We start from the raw sequence: 18,776 nt of genomic DNA, 5'->3' as shown, positions 1-18,776 counted from the left end.
GATGGAGCCCGGGGAAGTTTCTTTATCCAAGATCTTGCGGCACCACTCAAGTGAACTTGGATACTTTGCATAGCTGTTGCTCTGGTTCCTCCTACCAGCTTCACCATCTCGAGATAATCCACGAGCCAATCCTCGGGATCCTGCAGGTCGTCGAATTTCTTGAAATTCTCGGGTAACTTGAACCCTTTTGGGACTCGAGTCTTTCGAACTCTTCTCGTAAAGCACGGGAGTCCACACATATCTTCGTCGGCTACCTCTGGTGAATACTGACGTTCTCTTCTTTCTTGTCGCGCCCTATCCACCCTTACTTGAACTGTTGTGTCTGTTGTACCACTTGTTCTCGGTGGATCTTGCACTGCTGCAGTGGGTCGTGGACTATTTTGCCTAGGATTTCCTTCGGGAGGCGTGGCTGCGAACGCTGTTACCATAACGCCTACTCCAGCCATTGCCATATTGAACAATGGTTCTCTCGGATCCCCAGGAGGTGGTCTGGACGCGAGGATGCAAGCTTGCGTTGCCATGTAACCTGCTTCTGGCGTTTTCGGGATGATATTTCCCCTTGTATCAATCGTCATGAAGGACATGTCGAGATTTTGAATTATGTTTCCTCTCTCTTCTTCAGGTATATTTTGCAGCCGATATCTCGCTCTCCTTCGAGCCTCTCTATGGCTATCTGCCGAAGTTTCTGATTGTCGACTGAGCTCTGCTCGACGTCTGCTGGACGCGGAAGCTGCCTCTTTTCTCCTATTCAAGGATGCTGTCTGTTTTCCAACTCTCTACTTACCCGAGCAAGTCTATATTGATATGCTTGTAGTTCTTGTACAGTAGCAGTGGTGGTCATTGGTTCTGAACCATCCATGGCTCTTGCGGCCCTATCCCACGCTGCTTGCGGGAGTTGGACTTTTGCGCGAGTTGAAGACCCAGCATATTTAGTGCCTAAGCCTTTTCGAGATCAGCGGGATCGATGTATGGATTTCCCAAATCATCGAAAGCCTCCGACGTTTCGGTTCCGATCGGCCTGCCTCTTCTATCGCATAGATCCGATGGTATTTTGCGTATTGATTTTTGTCGAGATTGGTGACACCATCATATAGATTGGTGACGACCTTTCCAATGGCAGTAGATTTGTCGATGAAGTTGAAGCTGTCGACGCTGTCGGAATCGCTGCTTATAAAGGAGTCCGCAGACGACTCGAAAGATGTGTTGCTGAAGATCTTGGCGAGCTTTCCGTTTGCCTTGGTGTCGACGAAGCATGGCGACGAAAACTCCTCGTCACTCGACGAAAAGTTAGAATCGACCGCTGAAAATTCCGACGAGATCGGAACTTCGAGACGGTAGGATCCTTCTTTGTTGACGCCAAATCGGAATTCTCCGAACGTCATGACGATGGGCTCCTCCGGATAGGCACATGCATCCATACGGGAGGGCGGGTGAGGAATAAAGTCGACTAGATGAGTTTTTTCCTGTTTACCTCGATCCATCGCATTGCTAGCCACCGACGAACTCGACGATTCTGGACGTGCCATCGAGATCAGCTCCTTGCAACCTCTAATTCCCACAGACGGCGCCAATTGACAAAAGATTAATTTGTCAATGCCTACAGATTGTAGACTAGGGTTTTGCTGGAAGTAGAGGGCAAGTAGATCTCGAAGGTTTCAGCCGAAAAGTACTCGACGATTGTAAAACTAGGGTTGTGTTGACAGTAGATTCGATCCTTTCTTCGTCCCTCGACTCCCCCTTATATAGAGGGTGGAGCCGAGGGTTTCGTAATACACAAGTTACAGAGTTCGGGAGGGTTTCGTACCCAACCCGTAAGATTACAAATCTCTATCTTTCCTAATACAAACTATCTTTCCTTAACACTAAATGGGCTTCCAAGTCTTCTTATTCTTCGAGTCTTGGGCCTTTAGCAAACCCCGGGTATCATCTTTGGCAGGCCCATTGGGGATGCCTATGTCAGCCGTCGATAGCTTCCGGCGCAGGCAATCTTGCTGCCATTGATCGTCGGTCCATCATTCAGGCTTCTTCTTCAAAGCCGGCGCCTTCCGCGGCTTCGCGAACGGCGCTGTCGCCCCTTTCGTCCCATTGCCCGGCGGCTTCTTGGCCGCTTTCTGCGCCATCTTTTTGGGGGCTGTCGGCGGCGCCATGTAGAGAGGGTAGCGGCGGCGGGTGGATGGCGAGTGGGAGAAAGAAATCGGCGGGATAGGAGAAGTGAATCGGCGGCGGGATATGTTTTGGGAGGCCTGTGCGCGGCGGTATAGGCGCGATTTGGCGGGGGCGGCGGGATTTGGCGGGAATTTTCCCTGTGCCGCTGACGGGTCGGCCCCGCGTCGGTTCGCCTCGCTTTTCGTTGTGTCCGGCGTCCCCGGAGCATCCCCTGTGCGACGGGGACGGGCTCGGGGCGCCGGACACCGTATCGGGCCGCGCCGGACAAAAATGGGCTTTGGGGGACGCGGCTGGAACGCATTTTTGGTCCGGCGCGCCCCAAATCCCTTTGGGGGACGGTTTGGGGGACGCGACTGGAGATGCTCTAACGATACAAACGATCCGTTTCTATTTATCTGGGTTGGTCCGAGGACAGGTTGGTAGTGACTGTATGGCCTGCCAGGAAATGCACGTAGCGGCGCGACCCATTCGGCGCGACCCATTCGATTTGCTAACAAATCTGGATATTTAACCACTTCATTTCAAATTGCAACACAAAAATATAGCAATCAGCAAAAAAAATATGACAAACATATGTCATTGCCTCCATGTAGAGCCAACTAGTGGCAAGTTTGTCATGAATTTGCAAAATAAGATAATATGTTACAATTTATCCAAAAAATGGAAAGTTTCACCCAAAACTAGCTACTATATATTCCAATGCCCTTCAAGCATCGCCAGCAAGGATCATCTTTTGCTTTTCTCAATCCAAGCCCTTTGCACGGGATCGAAGATGGTGGCCAAGTTCGTGAGCATGATCCGGTTCTCCTCGACCATGATCCTGGCTTCGGCCTTCAAGACCTTGGAATTGGCAATGGCATCCATGAGACTTGCCTTGGCTTCGGACACGGCGAGACTGAACTTCGCTCGGGTCTCTTCCACCTCAAGGGCTCTCAGTTGAAGATCAACAAAGCTCTTGGCGGTTGCCTTTTTCTCTTTGTGTCGCCTCTCTCCCCTCTCTGCGATGGCCTCATATTTCTTGACCATCAACTCCCTCAAGGTCTTTTGGAACGCCAATGATGAATCTTGACGGTGCATGTCGTTGTTGGTTCCCTTGTGGCCAACTGGTCGATTTGGCACGGCCACCACCGCCTACCTCTTCGGTTGTGTCGGCGCCTAGGCTTTGCCCATCGTATTCAAGGTCGATGGTACTGTCCGTTGAGAAATTACCTTTTCACTTCTTCTTCGCATTCTCGAGTTTCCTCCAAAGAGCGTAGCTTGTTTCCCACTTCTTGGTGTCCTTGAGCAACATCCAACAATGGTTCAATTTGAAGTCGTTGTTGTCGTAGGAGGAATGAAGTGATCCAAAGCAAAAAAAAAAAAAACCTACACACGCACAACAATCAATGATATATGATCACATATGTGGTAGCAACATTGAGAAGAGGGGAAGATGTTTACCATGTCAATGGCCGAGACACCGCTTATTGACCTTCCCTTCACCTTCTCGTATGATCCTTGGAACCGGCTACACTCGGCATGGATGAAGACCCACCTCTTTGCGAGGGAGATATTTTGTGTGTACTATAGATGGGGTTTTGCCCCAACATTGTATGCTTGTGGAAGAACTGCTAACACGAGCCAAATAAGCATATCCCTTTTGTTTGGCACCATAAAAAGTGGATCTTGTGAAATCTCAATCCAAGAAGCGCATAGCAACTTATCATCTTCGGTGGTTTAGCTCGTCATCCTTTGGCCGACCTTCTTTCCATCGGCAACCGTGGAGTGAAACAGAGGGTATTCCCCCGACAGGCACCTTCTCTGCGCTGGCCGGCACAATACTTTTTTCTGTTGATGTTCCGATGCATAGATCAGGTAAGAGTACTCATCAGGTAATTAACAGCTCCCAAATACGATAGGATTCATCTGCCACGATAGTACAGTAGTACCTGAAACAAACAGCACTTAGATTTTCAGGTGGAACAAACAACGAATTACATCATCACGCTGGCACAGCAAGCTGGTACATGTTTGAGTTCTACAACCAGGAATACAGTAGTTCTTTGTAAACAGAACCAGGATTCCAGGAATAAAAATACGAACTCCAGAAGTGAAAGCAGCACAATTCCAGTAAACCATGCTTTGAAGGAGTACTTGGAAGCAATCCCCAGTTGAAGCTATACCAAATAGACGGACCAGATGCAGTAGAGTCAAGTACAATTCTGGAATTCCCCATAACTCTGCCTCACAAACCTGCACATACAAGTACAATTATGGAATTCACTGCATGCAACTCTGCGAATCACACCATTTATACAAATACAAGAAAACATCATAGACCAAACAATATCGTAGTATCTATTTTTTCACAATGAACCAACAATCTTTAGTAATATAAAGGCTAGCAGATAGACTTGACCCTCAAACACGAACTACAAAATCACACCACCCAAACAAATACTAGACAATATCGTAGGCAAAACCTTGGCACAAGAAGCTAGCACATGTACGCCCTACAATCTCACATCGTACAATACATATACAAGTAAGGCGTAGTTGTCTTGGTACATTAAAGCACTGCATACATCATACACGGATGCTAATTATAAACCCATATGTGTACAATACTTTGAAACATTCTCCAGCATTCAGATCAGGTCCGCAAACCTCTTGCAGATTTAACCAAACATTTGTCGGTCCGACCACATCTCAGCAGAATGGCCACTGCGAATCCGGTGCCGAAGCCCAACCCGATGAAGAGAAACAACATGACATCCACATTAGATGACTTTTCCACATGTGCCACACTAGGAGGAGCAGGGGAAAAGCTGCATGGGTTGGATAATGGCGGTCCACACAGCCCGAGATTGCCTTCAAATGAACTGTTTTGGAATGTTGAAAATTGACCTGACCGAGGTATCTTTCCCACCAACTGATTGTTGCACAAGTTCAAGATACCAACAAAGTTGAGATTTGTTAACTCCTCCGGTATATCACCAGAAAGCTGGTTCCTAGACAGGTCTAGTGATTCTAGTTGAGTCATCCTGCCAAGTTCATGTGGAATATGACCTGTGAAGGCGTTGCTTGACAAGTTCAATACATGAAGGGAAACAAGTCTACCAAGTGATTCAGGAATGGCACCATCAAATGAATTATTCGACAGGTCAATTGTTGTTAAAGTGGTCAAGATCTTATCAAATGTCCTATAGATGCTTTTATACGCTATTGTGACAGTATCTTGATATGGATGGCCATGAAATCCACCTTCATAAGTCACAATATGACCTGTAGTGTTCATCTCTGTCATCATTGATTCCAAACCCTCAAACAAATGTGAACTCAAATTACCAAAGAAATTGTTCGAGGCAAGATCAAGAATCTGCAAGCTAGAGAAGTATTCTCCAGATTTGTCATCTCTGTCAAGATAACCACCCATGGAGCCATAGAATCGGTTGGATCTCAAGACAAGGACACGAAGTACGGGAAGCTTCCCCAACCATGACGGGAAAGTTCCTACCATGCGATTATTTCCTATGTCAAGGAACTCAAGCTGCAAGCACTTGGTAAGCGTCATTGAAAGCTTCCCTTTGATCTTATTGTTGTTCAAGTCTAATGTGTGGAGATTACATTGATCTTTGATATTGTTAGGTAGCACACCTTCAAATTGATTATCCCGCAAACTCAACACGCTTGCGTGACCATCTTCTATCAGACATGAAGGTATCCGCCCACTGAAGTTGTTAAAAGATAGGTCAAGGATACTGATAACTGAACCACAAATTGAGTCAGGTATATGTCCACTAATGTTGTTTCTAGAAATTCTGAACTCGTAGGCAAGATACAGGGTGAAGTTTGGAAGCACTGAAGAGAAGCTGTTGTTTGAGTAATACAAGTAAACTGCTGGTGGGCTTGGCATTGGAATCTGCCCCTGAAGCTGATTGGAACTGAGATCAAGAGTATGCAACCGATTGAAAGGGAGAACATATGAATTAAGCTGCATAGTGCTGAGCATGTTGTGTGAAAGATTCAAGTATGTAAGGCTACGGTTCCATGTCGCCCATATCCACTTTGGAATAGCTCCACTGATTCTATTACATGACAGGTCCAACGATGACATTTGGTTAAGATGCGCCAATGAACTTGGAAATCTCGTTAAATTGCAACTTGCTAATCCTAAATTGGTAACTCGAGGGAGATTGGTAGACAGGGAGCTGCTACCTTCTCCATCCATGTCCGTGACCGATAAATCGTTGTGGGAAAGACACAAATAAATGACACTTTCCAACCTCCAAAATGAGGAAAGATCCACCACCCCTACCAAGTTATTCCAGCCAATATCGATATATGCCAAACTTTTGAGTTGAAAGAATGACTCTGGAATATTTCCTGTCAACTGATTTATGCTTAAGTCCACATACACCATGTGTGAAGAAGTTACGTTGAATTCTTGTATAGAACCAGAGAGCTGGTTGGAGTGGATATCTAGGCGTTGCAATGGTGGAGTGGTAAAAAGAGACGTTGGAAGCTCCCCTGCATAATGAGTAAAGAACGTTATCTACTGTGGATGTTCCCCTGCACATATGAGATGTCTGATACAAGAGCTCATCTACTACAAGATGTAGGAGCATGCACACAGATTAACAAATCTTCAGTTCAAGAAAAGAACAAAGGCAAATTGGCTAGCAGCGATCCAAGTTTTGGATGGATTGGTCACAAGATAGGGTTACAATGGACGACGGGGTGAAGAAGCTGCACTGACTCACTAGGGAATATATGTCCACATGTGAGTCACGAGTGTGTAACATACAGTCTCCGATATTTGCACTGAAGGCGCATACAAAGTCCACAATATCAATAAACCACTCTTTGATTTTCATAATTTGGTAGTATCTTCCATGGGATAGAATCTTCCCATCTCTCTCAGTTATCTCTCCTTCCACATCATGTTTCATCTTAGGTGTGTTAGAGTTGTATAGTGTTGTATAGTCCCTACCTGTCCAGCTAGCTTTTCCCTATATTGTTTGGCTAACCAAATTTTACTATTTCCGTGGCATATATTCCAGCAGGTAATAAAATAAGTTGAGCAGAACACCTATGAAAATCCACATTGAATTATATTTTATATGTGACACATTTAAAAAAAGTCATATTCTTATATAGAACTCCGAGAGCACTACTTCTTTAAGGACATGAACAATATCCAACTAGAACTACCAACGTAGCACTCCCTCTATTACTTAAGTTGTATATCTGTTCACAAAATACCCACCATATGTTCAGAAAATGTGTGTTTCTTAGTGTCACTCGTTACATATTTTGCCTCCTGGAGTATCCATCTATCGCATACTACCACAATAAGCAAATACACTGAACACCCATTCCCAAAAGACAAGGACGTTTAACTCCGTAAAACATGGCATACATCTAAGTGATGTTGTGAAATATGAAATTTGCAATATGTATGGATAAGTTATATCTTATCTTGAAAATGTAGAATATCATATGTAGAAGAACAAAAATCTAAAAGATCAATCATAAAAGAGTAAAGATATATAATCTTACCGCTGAGGAGATTAGATGAAAGATCTAGATCAATCAGCCGAGTTAGGTTAACCATTGAATTTGGTATGCGTCCAGAGAGGCTACACTGTCCAATTCGAAGAACGGTCAACTTCTTGAGTAATCCAACTTCATCTGGTATTGTCCCAGAAAACCCACAGTAATTGATATCCAAACTCTCCAAATTACTAAGATTGCCAACTGCAGCTGGTATTGGCCCAAAAGAGCCAACAAGGATATCAAGATATTCGGTAATACAATTTATTTCCAAGTTCCTCAGGCTCATCAGATTGCCAATTGAAGATGGTATCGACCCAAAAAAGTTGCATCCATTGATTTTCAAACTTCTCAAGTTTGTGAGGTTGCCAATTGCAGATGGTATTGGACCACCAAATATGCAATTGAAAATCTCCAAGCTTCTCAAATTTACTAGATTACCTAAAGTTGATAGTAGTGGCCTAGTGAAGCTGCACTCAGAGAATGTCAGGCTTCTCAAGCTCTTGAGTTTGGCAATTGAAGATGAAGATGTTTCTGCGAAGTTAACCCTGTGGAGTTTTAAGGTTCGCAAATTTTGCAGGTCTTCAATCCATGAAAAAATGGGCCCTAAATTTCTTGTAGAGTCCATCTGAGATAGTTCCAAATGCTGAACAGACCTGAGAATACTGAGTGAAGGTTGAGGCTCCACATGAACAAAACTCACATCAAGGCTTAACACTTTCAAATACTTGAAATTGCTAAAAGAGCTCGGTTGTGCAAAGTAGAAATTGGTCCCATCTAGCATCATTGCCTCTAAAGAGCTTGTGTTGGCGAAGTTGGGCACATGTCCTAAGAGACCCCGATTCACAGATAAATCAAGAAGGCGTAGAGATTTTGATTTGAAGGTTTTACGAGGGAACGGCCCTTGGAGATTTGTGCCAGCAAGGTTGAGCACACTTAAATTGAGAAAATCCATGAAAAACTCTGGAAAGGGAGCAGCAGATATACCGAAGTTGCCTTCGAGGTTGATCACAGTTAGGGAGTGGAGGGTTGAGAGGGACATACAAATAGGACCAACGAGATTACAGTGCCTCAAACTAATGACTCGAAGATCAGGAAGAAATTTAGCAAGAGTATGGCACCAATCTCTGCTGCTAGACATATCCACGAAATCAAGGTAGAGCTCTCTGAGATTTCTAAGGTTGCCAACTAGGATCTGGAAGTTGGGACCCTGCAGCCAGGGCAAAACAACATCAAAAAAGATGGCATCAAAGCGATAAACATAATCATCGGGAGCGTCATCATAGGTAGTGGAAAGATCCAAGGAGATAAGGTTGGCAAGTTTGCCGATGCCAGCAGGTATCTGACCGCGAAAGACTGACTTTGAGAGGTTAAGGTGGGTGAGCAAGGAGAGCCTCTCAAACCCACTTGCCGGGAGACTGTATGGGCCAAAATTATTCATGCTAAGGTCAAGTAGTTGGAGCGAGGTGAGCTTGAAGATCGCAGGGTCAAGGCCCTCACTATACAAGCCATACCCACTGAGTTCCAAAGAAGTGACATGGCCCGAGGAGTTGCTGCAGCCAACACCATCCCAAAAGCAGCAGTCAGTGCCATCCTGCCATGACTCAAGGGGGCTAGGGTAACGGCAGGATGAGAAGGATTGCTTTAGTTGGAGGAGGATTGCAGCCTGGTCTGGATGACATCGGAGAGTGAGGTTACCCTCACCGTGGACGCCGGAGGTGGCTAGTGTGGGAAGCACTGCAAGAAATGGTAGTAGCAACCAATCGATCAAAGCCAGTGGCTTAACTCCAAACATGGGAGCGTAGTAGTTTCTTATCTCTTTGAGAGGAAGGCCTGGACCGTGCAAGGCTTTTTATAGAGGGGGCAATCAAACTAGAAGCAGTCAAGGCTGAATGCTCTATCCCCAATAATGTAATGGTCAAACCGACTATGTGTGTTTGCTAGAGCTGGGTAATGTGGTAAGCACTGCAAGAAAGAGTAGTATCGTCCAACCACTCAAAGCCATTGGGGTTTATAGAGAGGATAAACATAGTAGAATGGGAACAAGAGGTTCAGAAATAGTGAAGCAGCATATTTTCAGAAGTCATGTTAATCAATGTTTGTGCCGGTCTTCACTCAAGACTCAAGGACAAAAAAGCGCCGGCGAAGCAAGACTAGTACTATACGTGCGATACGATTCGCGACTCTTATAGATTATGTTCCAATGGATAGAGACCATGTTGTCATCAAACACCCTATCACCCTGTCATTGTTACGTTATTCTAAAGAAAATTGTGGCAAGGAGGATGGCGACTTGGTTGACTGTCCCTGCGTACCCAGTTCAAACCACCATCGAGTAGTGCAGTTGTAGGACTCTAAAAGCATCATTCAGAATTCCAGAATGGCCCATGGATTACATATGTTTTTCGTGGCCCATGGATTATGCCGAGTCGCCGTTCTTGGATTATGCAACATTCAGAATTTCAGATAGCATCAACTAACTTGGTGAAATTTCGATTTATCCTCGTCTAACCAGTTAAAGGGTCGAGCGCAGATGGAACTGAACGATTAACATTTCGTCGGATTCTCTTGACACTTTGGGACTGAAAAAGCTAGAACGGAGGAGCACGGGTTGAACGATACCTGCGGCGAAGCAGCACAGGAAGAGACCAGCAGCCGAATCGACCCACGCCGCGACCGGCGACCTGCCTGGGTCGGCGAATAGATCATGGTTAAGCTCGGCTCAGCTCCCCGGCGGAGGCGCATTCCTCCCCGCACCACCGGTCAGGCATCACGGAAGCAGCGGCGTCGGCTAAGATGGACAAAAGCCCGTACAGCGCCTAGCCGCCGCTCGGGCGGCGACGGTGACAAGGAAGTGCGGTGAGCTGGGACGGCGGACCGGTCGGGAGAAGGGTACCCGGACACCCGGAGCGGGCCGAACGGAGAAGCGGCCTTCCGGGCGAGTAGGCCGAGAGGAGAAGAGGCCTCCTCTGGGCTTTCAGTTTCCACACGTAGCGCCCACGTAACCTACCGTTCTAGAGAGAAGAAAACTCGCACGCCGGAACCGCCGCTCGCTGGCGCCGTTCTGCTGCCGCCAATTCGATTCGCCACGGCTGCTTCCCCTTCAACCCGGCACCAAGCTGAGCGCCTCCAGCCTTCGGGTTCTCCGGTCCGCCCACCGCCCCTTCGCCGCCATGGCGGTGGAGGCGCAGCAGCAGGGCATCGTGCTCACAGAGCTGGAACAGCGGATTTTCGACCGCCTCCTCGGCGCTGTCGACCGCTACTGCCCCGGCACCCAGCTCCGCGTCGCAGGCGGATGGGTCAGAGACAAGGTGATCGCCTTTTCTTTTCTTTTCTTAGTGCAGGGGATCAGTAAAAGTTCTTTCTAGAAGACGAACCCTACAAGTATAGAAATCTATGATTGGGCTTACAAAATAAAATTCGTTGGACTTAATTTGCAGTTTATGAAATGATTTCTACTATAAGGTGGTTTTGTGACTTAACCCTTGCTTTGGCATGTTCTTGGCAGCTATTGGGGGAAGAGTCTGACGACATCGACATCGTGCTTGATAACAACATGACGGGCCAAGATTTCTGCCGCAAAGTGAACAAGTACTTGGAGTGGATAGGCGAGGAGCAGAAAACAGTTTGTGTTAGCCAACGGTATGCAATCTGTATTGCGCTAATAACTCTGACAAGTAATGCGATGTCGCTTCTCTGGTCACACTTAACAGCAATGGCCGGCACTTGAGATTAACCCTTTATATCCATAAACTTTACACCTTCATACAGTACATTCAAATTTTGTTTAATTGATTTTAAACTGAGGCATGAAAGGCCGGTATCTGATCCAAGCAGAGTAGTACCCATATGCTCCTAAGCGTACTATACTTTGTCTTGTCGCATTAACATGTGCATTAAAATTCCTTTTATCATGAATTTGTGACATATTATAGTTTCTTGCAGCAATCCTGAAAAATCTAAGCACTCTTTTCTTTTCCCCTCTCTCGTCTCTCCTGTAGCCTCCTCGTCTGGTAGCTCCCTCTTCACCACCGGGCCGGACCGGAGCCACTCTCACCGGCGCTGCCGAGTGGAGTAGGCAAAGGGATGGTGCCGGATTTAGATCTAGGGGTTGTTTTAGTCTAGTTTTTACCTACATGGAGTTTGAGGGTAGGTCTTGGGATCTAGGCGGCCAGATCCTTCGCGCCATGAGTGTTCTCCTCCTCGCTGCATACTGCTGGTGGCAGGCGGTATTGCAAGGGAGGATGAGGGGCTCGTGCATCCCTCCCAATAAGGTGCGCATCAGAGGATTGAAGTTGGAGTCATTAGGCCAGATTCCACTTTGTGTGGTGGATTCCTTCATCGCTGTGGTGCTTCCATGGTGGAAGCCGACGGAGGCGAAGTCTACCATAACCTCTTCAAATAAGGTCTGCGTTCGCCATCTCCAGTTCCGTGACTTTGTTGCCAGGCTCTTCCTCTCTGCCGGCCATGGAGGCGAGGGGGAGGTGGAGAAAGGCTTGGTGAGTAACGGATTTGGAAGATGGAGGGGACAGCTGGGGAGCATCTCTGCTTCTCTCAGGAGGTTCTTCACGGCGCCGAGCTCGTCGCCGTTCTCCATGGTCGAAGGGCGACCCCTCCAGCCTCGTACATCGGTGACGGTTACTTCTTCCGGCCGATGTCTGCAGGTCTTCAACAACCTCCAGGCTGCTATGCCAAATCGGAGGCCCTCTGGTGTTGATGCAGCGTGCTCCCGCCTCCTTGTCCCAAGTGGTTCCGTCCCCGGCGACTTTGAGGTCGGCTGCATCGAGCCTTGCCGCGGTGGAGTAGGAGCAGGACCGGATTGCTTTTTCTTCTTCCTATCTGAGGTCCCTTGTGCAATTTGTAAGGGTCTGTGTGTAATTCTGATATTTCTTAGAGCCCTTCATGTAAAATGTACTGCCACCGCTAAAAGTTAATGAAGCTCCAGGTCCTTCGGGACCATTCCGCTGTTAAAAAAAAAAAAAAAAAAAAAAATCTAAGCACTTGGAGACCGCAAAGATGAAAATATGTAAAGTCTCGATTGATTTTGTCAACTTGCGGTCTGAAACATATGCTGAAAACAGTCGTATTCCCATGGTGGTATGAGCACCTCTTTGCATACCCATTTTGTTGCCCTTGTTGTTTATGTATTTCTTAAAGACTCTTGTTTTAATGTTAAAAGGGGCATTTTGTAGGGTTTAATACGTGCAAATTTATTTTTTTGTGCGCTTCAGATTTCCATCCCCCCTTCCCTTTCATTTCTTTCTAAGGTAGTTACGACCAGTTTACCGCTATGCTTTTTTTTACGAGCAGGAGAATTGTGAAGCCAAAGTAGATGCACTCCGCAGGGACCTGACAATCAATAGGTAATATCAGCTGCCATTTCAAATGAGATTGTTTTTTATTTAGAGTTATGCTTTCATTGCCACATGGTATCCTATGATGTATTCTCTGAAATTCCAATTGCTACAGCTTATTCTATAATATCACAACTAAATCACTCGAAGATTTAACTGAAAGAGGTAAGTTTAGTCGTTATTACAGGTTTATAAATTCATGTGACCAGTTTGTAAGTTCAGGCTTCAACATAATCATAATTGATCCTATACTCCATGAAGGTCATCAAGATCTGAAAAATGGCCTCATTGCTACCCCTTCACCTGCGAAAGCTACATTCCTGGATGATCCCCTCCGGGTTCTTCGAGCGATCCGATTTGGTATATTCAAACATCATGTGATTTTCTATTCCTATATTTATTTGCTTTTTATGATATTATTATCTAAAAATATTAAGATTATGGAGGAGTATAACTTGACTTTCTATCCTTTGATAAGATATGACATGTAAAGTATGCTGCTGGGGTAATCTATGCTTAATAAAACTAATAAAAACCTTCTTTTTCTATCAATGCATCGGAACGCAAGGTTTTTGCGTTTTCGCGAAAAAAATAAAACTAATAAAAATGTTTCACTAATTTGTAAGTCAAAAATCTTTTCAGTGTGTTCATAAGTAGTCAATTCATAGTTCATTACTTGTGAGCCTGTGCATATGCATCATCTGGTCATCAATTAAATAGTGGAGCAATGAACATTTATTTTTCATTGGATGCGCTAATATTTATCTCTCATAGCTGCTAGATTCAACTTTGCATTAGCTGAAGATTTGAAAAAAGCCGCTTCTGATGAAGAGGTGAAATCGGGTCTTCGTAGCAAGATTAGCAGAGAGCGTATTGGTCATGAGGTTTTATTTCTACACTTCTTATTGCTAATCTATGTTTCCTTAGGTCCCAATTTTATACAAGTGTAAAATGTCCAGGTTGACCGTATGATGTTAGGCAAAGATCCGGTTAATGCAATGTGCTATATCCGTGATTTGGGATTATTTTATGTAGTTTTTGAATTTCCTGAGAAACTGGATCCTCCAATTCTTGACAAGCATGATTGGTATGTACTTGCTCTGATATGTATTTATTCTATGTTTTGAGTATATGCAACTATGTCTCACACATTTAAACTTCAGACTTCTGTGCTTGTACAGTCTTACAATGAAACAATTTGCACTGGTCTGTCTATTTTCATTGTCATATTTAGTTCAATTCCATCACGTCTCGTATCTTCTGTTATGCAGGCTATGTGTTTCACATATTGAAGCTGCATGGAAGCTTGCACAGTTGATTGGCTGCGCTGTGTTCAGAGGTGGTTCTGATTCCAAGTCGCAGGTCTGATTTTTAAGAATAGCATGAAATTCCTTAATCTGACACATAGTATTGTTACTCCGGAGATATGCAATACTAAGCTTCTCACTACAGTTTCCTCCTACTGTTAGAAAAAGAATGATGCTTTGTGCTATGGCTTACAAGAAACAAGATTTACTTACAATCAATTTCCTCTTGTCTTCCACTTTCAGGATGAACAGAGAAGGCTTTGCCTGTATAGTGCACTATTTTATCCAGTTCGAAATACGGTGTACATGATCAAAAAATCAAAAAAGGTAACATCTAACTCATGCAATCTCCAAACTTATTTTGATGCAAATATTAAATATTTAAGGAGGTGAGCTCAAACTTGAGAGAGCAGCCTTGGTGCATCCAGGCCATGGTTTTGTATAAATACAACTCCATCCGTTCGGAATAAGTGTTGAAGAGTTGTCTAGATTGGCATGTACACACTAAAACGCATCTACATGCATGCGAGTGTAACTAATCTGCGACACATATTTCCAAACAGAGGGAACATATACTACTAGTAAATCATCTTTAACCTTTTCTAATTCAGAAACCTTATGTGCTTAAGCAGGAAGAAAATTTTATTACTATGAACTTAGATTATGTTGAATTGTTCTCTACAGAATATTTGGTGTGTCGTGGCCATGGTTATTCAGTTGTAAGATGAAGCTGGAAATTAGTTGCTTTAGTTAAGCGAATTTGGTGGGTTCTTCTTTATGATACGGAAATTACGATGAGAGATTACATTGTCAATAATTTTAGGTACATGTGTGATCATAATTTTTATTCTACTTCCTAAAGAGGGGAAAAGGGCATCTTCGGTCATCCGATGTTTGCATTCTTAGATATCTAGATTCATTCAAGTATGATCTCCACTGCACCTTGTAGAGCATTACAACTCACCAACTTACATTGTCCAGTAAAATGTTTGCTGATTGTTACTCAATGCAGTCACATACTCACATGGTTACTACCTAGCATAAGATCCATCACACTGTCAAGCTTGATCACATAGCTGGACTCTTGTCGGAAACCTTTTGTGGCAGTTAGTTTGTGGCCATCCAAAATCAGACCAGATTTGAATATTCATTTGTTATTTTTGGGTACATGTAAGGATGTACCCCATTCCTGAAGATCAAGAAATTGTATTTAGCATGCTTCAAATATTTAGGAGCTGGTTAGTTACGAAGCCTGTTGTTTGCCCATGAAATTGTTTTTTCTTCTTTCGACTTCCTATAATTATGGTTGAGGCTTCTAGGCTCTAGCAGACCACTCTTTTATGTGGGCAAGTTTATTAGTAGTAAACTAGAAAGCTCCTTAATCGGCACTCTTTCCGATTCCTCTGTTGTTTATCAACAACTAATCTATCAACGTTGTTGCACCATATGCAGGTTTCTATTGTTAGCTATATTATTGGGAATTCTCTAAAGTTTGAAGCTGATGCTAAGACGGTACAGTTTCTAAGCAGGCCCCAGCAGCATTTGGTTCTGCATATTCTACGTCTTGGGTTTCTAATTTCTCATGATTTTTCTGTCTTCATAAGATTCTTAACGTGCATACTGCAAGTGAAAAGTTTGCGGAGTTAATTCTTGTCCTCGAGTCAAACGGAAATGTGGAAAGTTTCAGAGAGAAGCTGAATGATGAATATCTTGAGATACCAACAGACATGGTAAATCGTGTTTTGGCAGGTTGGCGCTTAACATGCTTATTCTAAAATTTGAACATTCTTAATATTGAAGGGTTCTCTATAATCCCATTTTTATGATGCCGAATCCTTCATTTGATTTTTTGCCATATGGATTTAACTTATTAGAATATCGGTTGGTAGTTTCATTCATGGCATTCTACGATGCCAAAATTTTGTGACGGTGTAAGCATTTCAGGACTTGTATTATATGAAATAAAGGAGCTTTGGCGTGTGTCACTGTTGATATCCACTCTGTCGTATCCACAAGTTAGTTCCTTCAGTCAGGCTGAGCTACATGAAAGTAAAGAGAAATATGTGAGAGTTGAGCGCTTGATAACTGACCTTGGTAAAGAACTTACCTGATGGTTGCAGAGTTATTTCCAGTTTCTTATGTAGATAGTTAACGTGATTGTGAGATTGCCTCATAACCACCAGTCTAAAATCCATGTATGTGGTCTGCTGTCCTGATTTTTACCTTTTTATTCTGTTCTTCAGGTCTTGAAGGTGTATGGAACAAGTTGAAAAAACCGCTGCTAGGTGGAGATGACATTCAGAGGGTTTTGCAGATTCCAGAAGGTCGCTTGGTTGGAAATTGGGTACACGCTGCTGGTTCCCTTCCCTTTTTTAAGCGATCAATCACGTTGTTCTATTCCTTGACATCATTAATGCAGGATTTATTTTTTCTCCCAGATACACAGGGAACTGCAGTGGCAGCTCGCGCATCCCCAGGGCACCAAGGAGGAGTGTGAGCAGTGGATGAAGCAGTCTCTGCTTCCCAAACGCCAGAAACTAAAAAAGTAGAGTGGAACAGGCGAGAATTGTTAGCAATTTTGGATACTTTGAGGATTTAGAGTAGGTCAGAAAGTTGCACTCGACTGTGTGTATAGTTTATCCTGGTGCTTGATGGACCTTAATCTTGACTGGTTTTTCACCAAGTCTGTAATTTATTTGTTGAGTAAATTTTGCTAAACCTGTTTTTGGGGCAGGATGCCGCAACCACATTCGCCGGCGACTGATTCATTAGTCGAGCAGAAATGACATTGTGCATTTCCAGTTCACCCCCTTTTCGGCAGATTATCCTTGGTAAGAATGTTGTTTTTAATGATGAGCCACAGGAAAAATTTCACTTTCAGTAGAATTTTTTTTTTCCACATGAATTTATATGAAAAATCCCCCTCTGATATCAGTTGATGGTAAAGGCTTTTGGCAGAGAACTTTCCAGCAGCACCAGTTTTCCACATGATTCTATCAGGAAGATCATTAAGATGCACCTCGTCCACCAAACTTCTCAACTCCTCCCATTGCCTCAGAGTATCACCATACAACGTTCTTCTGAATCTAATTAAACCCTAACCTTCATCAAACCCTAACCTTCTTCTTTAGCTTGTGAAGCAGTTGTTGGAGATATGTCCGAGAGGCAATAATAAATTGGTTATTGTTATATCTTAGTGTTCATGATAAATGTTTACACCCCATGCTATAATTGTATTAACCGGAAATATTAATACATGTGTGTTATGTAAACAACAAGGAGTCCCTAGTAAGCCTCTTGTATAACTAGCTTGTTGATTAATAGATGATCATGGTTTCGTGATCATGAATATTGGATGTTGTTAATAACAAGGTTATGTCATTGGGTGAATGATATAATGGACATACACACAAATAAGCGTAGCATAAGATCAAATCATTAAGTTCAAACTTGCTATAAGCTTTTGATACATAATTACCTAGTCCTTCGACCATGAGATCATGTAAATCACTTACACCGGAAGGGTACTTTGATTACATCAAACGTCACTGCGTAAATGAGTGGTTATAAAGATGGGATTAAGTATTCGGAAAATAAGAGTTGAGGCATATGGATCAAGAGTGGGATTTGTCCATCCCGATGACGGATAGATATACTCTGGGCCCTCTCGGTGGAATAATATCTAATTAGCTTGCAATCATGTGACTGGTTCACAAGGGATATCATATCACGGTACGAGTAAAGAGTACTTATCGGTAACGAGGTTGAACTAGGTATGGAGATACCGACGATCAAACTTCGGATAAGTAAAATATCGCGTGACAAAGAGAATCGGTATCGTATGTGAATGGTTCTTTCGATCACGAAGTCATCGTTGAATATGTGGGAGTGATGCGCGTAGATGTACACGTCCGTTGGGAACCCCAACAGGAAGGTATGATGCGCACAGTGGCAAGTTTTCCCTCAGAAAGAAACCAAGGTTTAATCGAACCAGGAGGAGCCAAGAAGCACGTTGAAGGTTGATGGTGGCGAAATGTGATGCGGCGCAACACCAGGGATTCCGGCGCCAACGTGGAACCTGCACAACACAACCAAAGTACTTTGCCCCAACGAAACAGTGAGGTTGTCAATCTCACCGGCTTGCTGTAACAAAGGATTAACCGTATTGTGTGGAATATGATTGTTTGCGAAGAAAATAGTAAAACAAGTATTGCAGTAGATTGTATGCGATGTAAAGAATAGGACCGGGATCCACAGTTCACTAGAGGTGTCTCTCCCATAAGATAAAAGCATGTTGGGTGAACAAATTACAGTCGGGCAATTGACAAATAGAAAAGGGCATAACAATGCATATACATGATATGATAAATATAGTGAGATTTAATCAGGACATTACGACAAAGTACATAGACCG

At 43.9% G+C, this 18,776-nt stretch overlaps 1 protein-coding gene and 1 pseudogene across 1 annotated transcript; one reads left to right on the top strand and one right to left on the bottom strand.

The window, feature by feature from the left end:
• Positions 1-4,798: 4,798 nt before the first annotated feature.
• LOC124666147 (receptor like protein 22-like) lies at positions 4,799-9,815 on the bottom strand. Its single transcript, XM_047203498.1, has 2 exons — positions 7,708-9,815; positions 4,799-6,675 (listed from the first exon to the last, which is right to left on the bottom strand). Exons 1-2 carry the CDS (start codon positions 9,494-9,496, stop codon positions 4,799-4,801), a joined length of 3,666 nt encoding a protein of 1,221 aa, XP_047059454.1. The 5' UTR covers positions 9,497-9,815.
• Positions 9,816-10,874: 1,059 nt separating this feature from the next.
• Positions 10,875-16,911, top strand: LOC124664450 (annotated as a pseudogene).
• Positions 16,912-18,776: the final 1,865 nt, after the last annotated feature.

The sequence above is a fragment of the Lolium rigidum genome, chromosome 6 (assembly GCF_022539505.1).
Source record: "Lolium rigidum isolate FL_2022 chromosome 6, APGP_CSIRO_Lrig_0.1, whole genome shotgun sequence".
Taxonomy (NCBI): domain Eukaryota; kingdom Viridiplantae; phylum Streptophyta; class Magnoliopsida; order Poales; family Poaceae; genus Lolium; species Lolium rigidum.
Note: the sequence above shows the minus strand (reverse complement) of the source record. Positions and strands in the feature narration are given on the sequence as shown.

What these genes read in the sequence shown, in the direction of transcription:
- LOC124666147 (XM_047203498.1), bottom strand. Translation starts at nt 9,496, where the DNA reads ATGTTTGGAGTTAAGCCACTGGCTTTGATCGATTGGTTGCTACTACCA. An exon ending in TTCATCTAATCTCCTCAGCG is followed by an intron (nt 6,676 to 7,707) that starts GTAAGATTATAT and finishes CTCATTATGCAG; the next exon opens with GGGAGCTTCCAACGTCTCTT.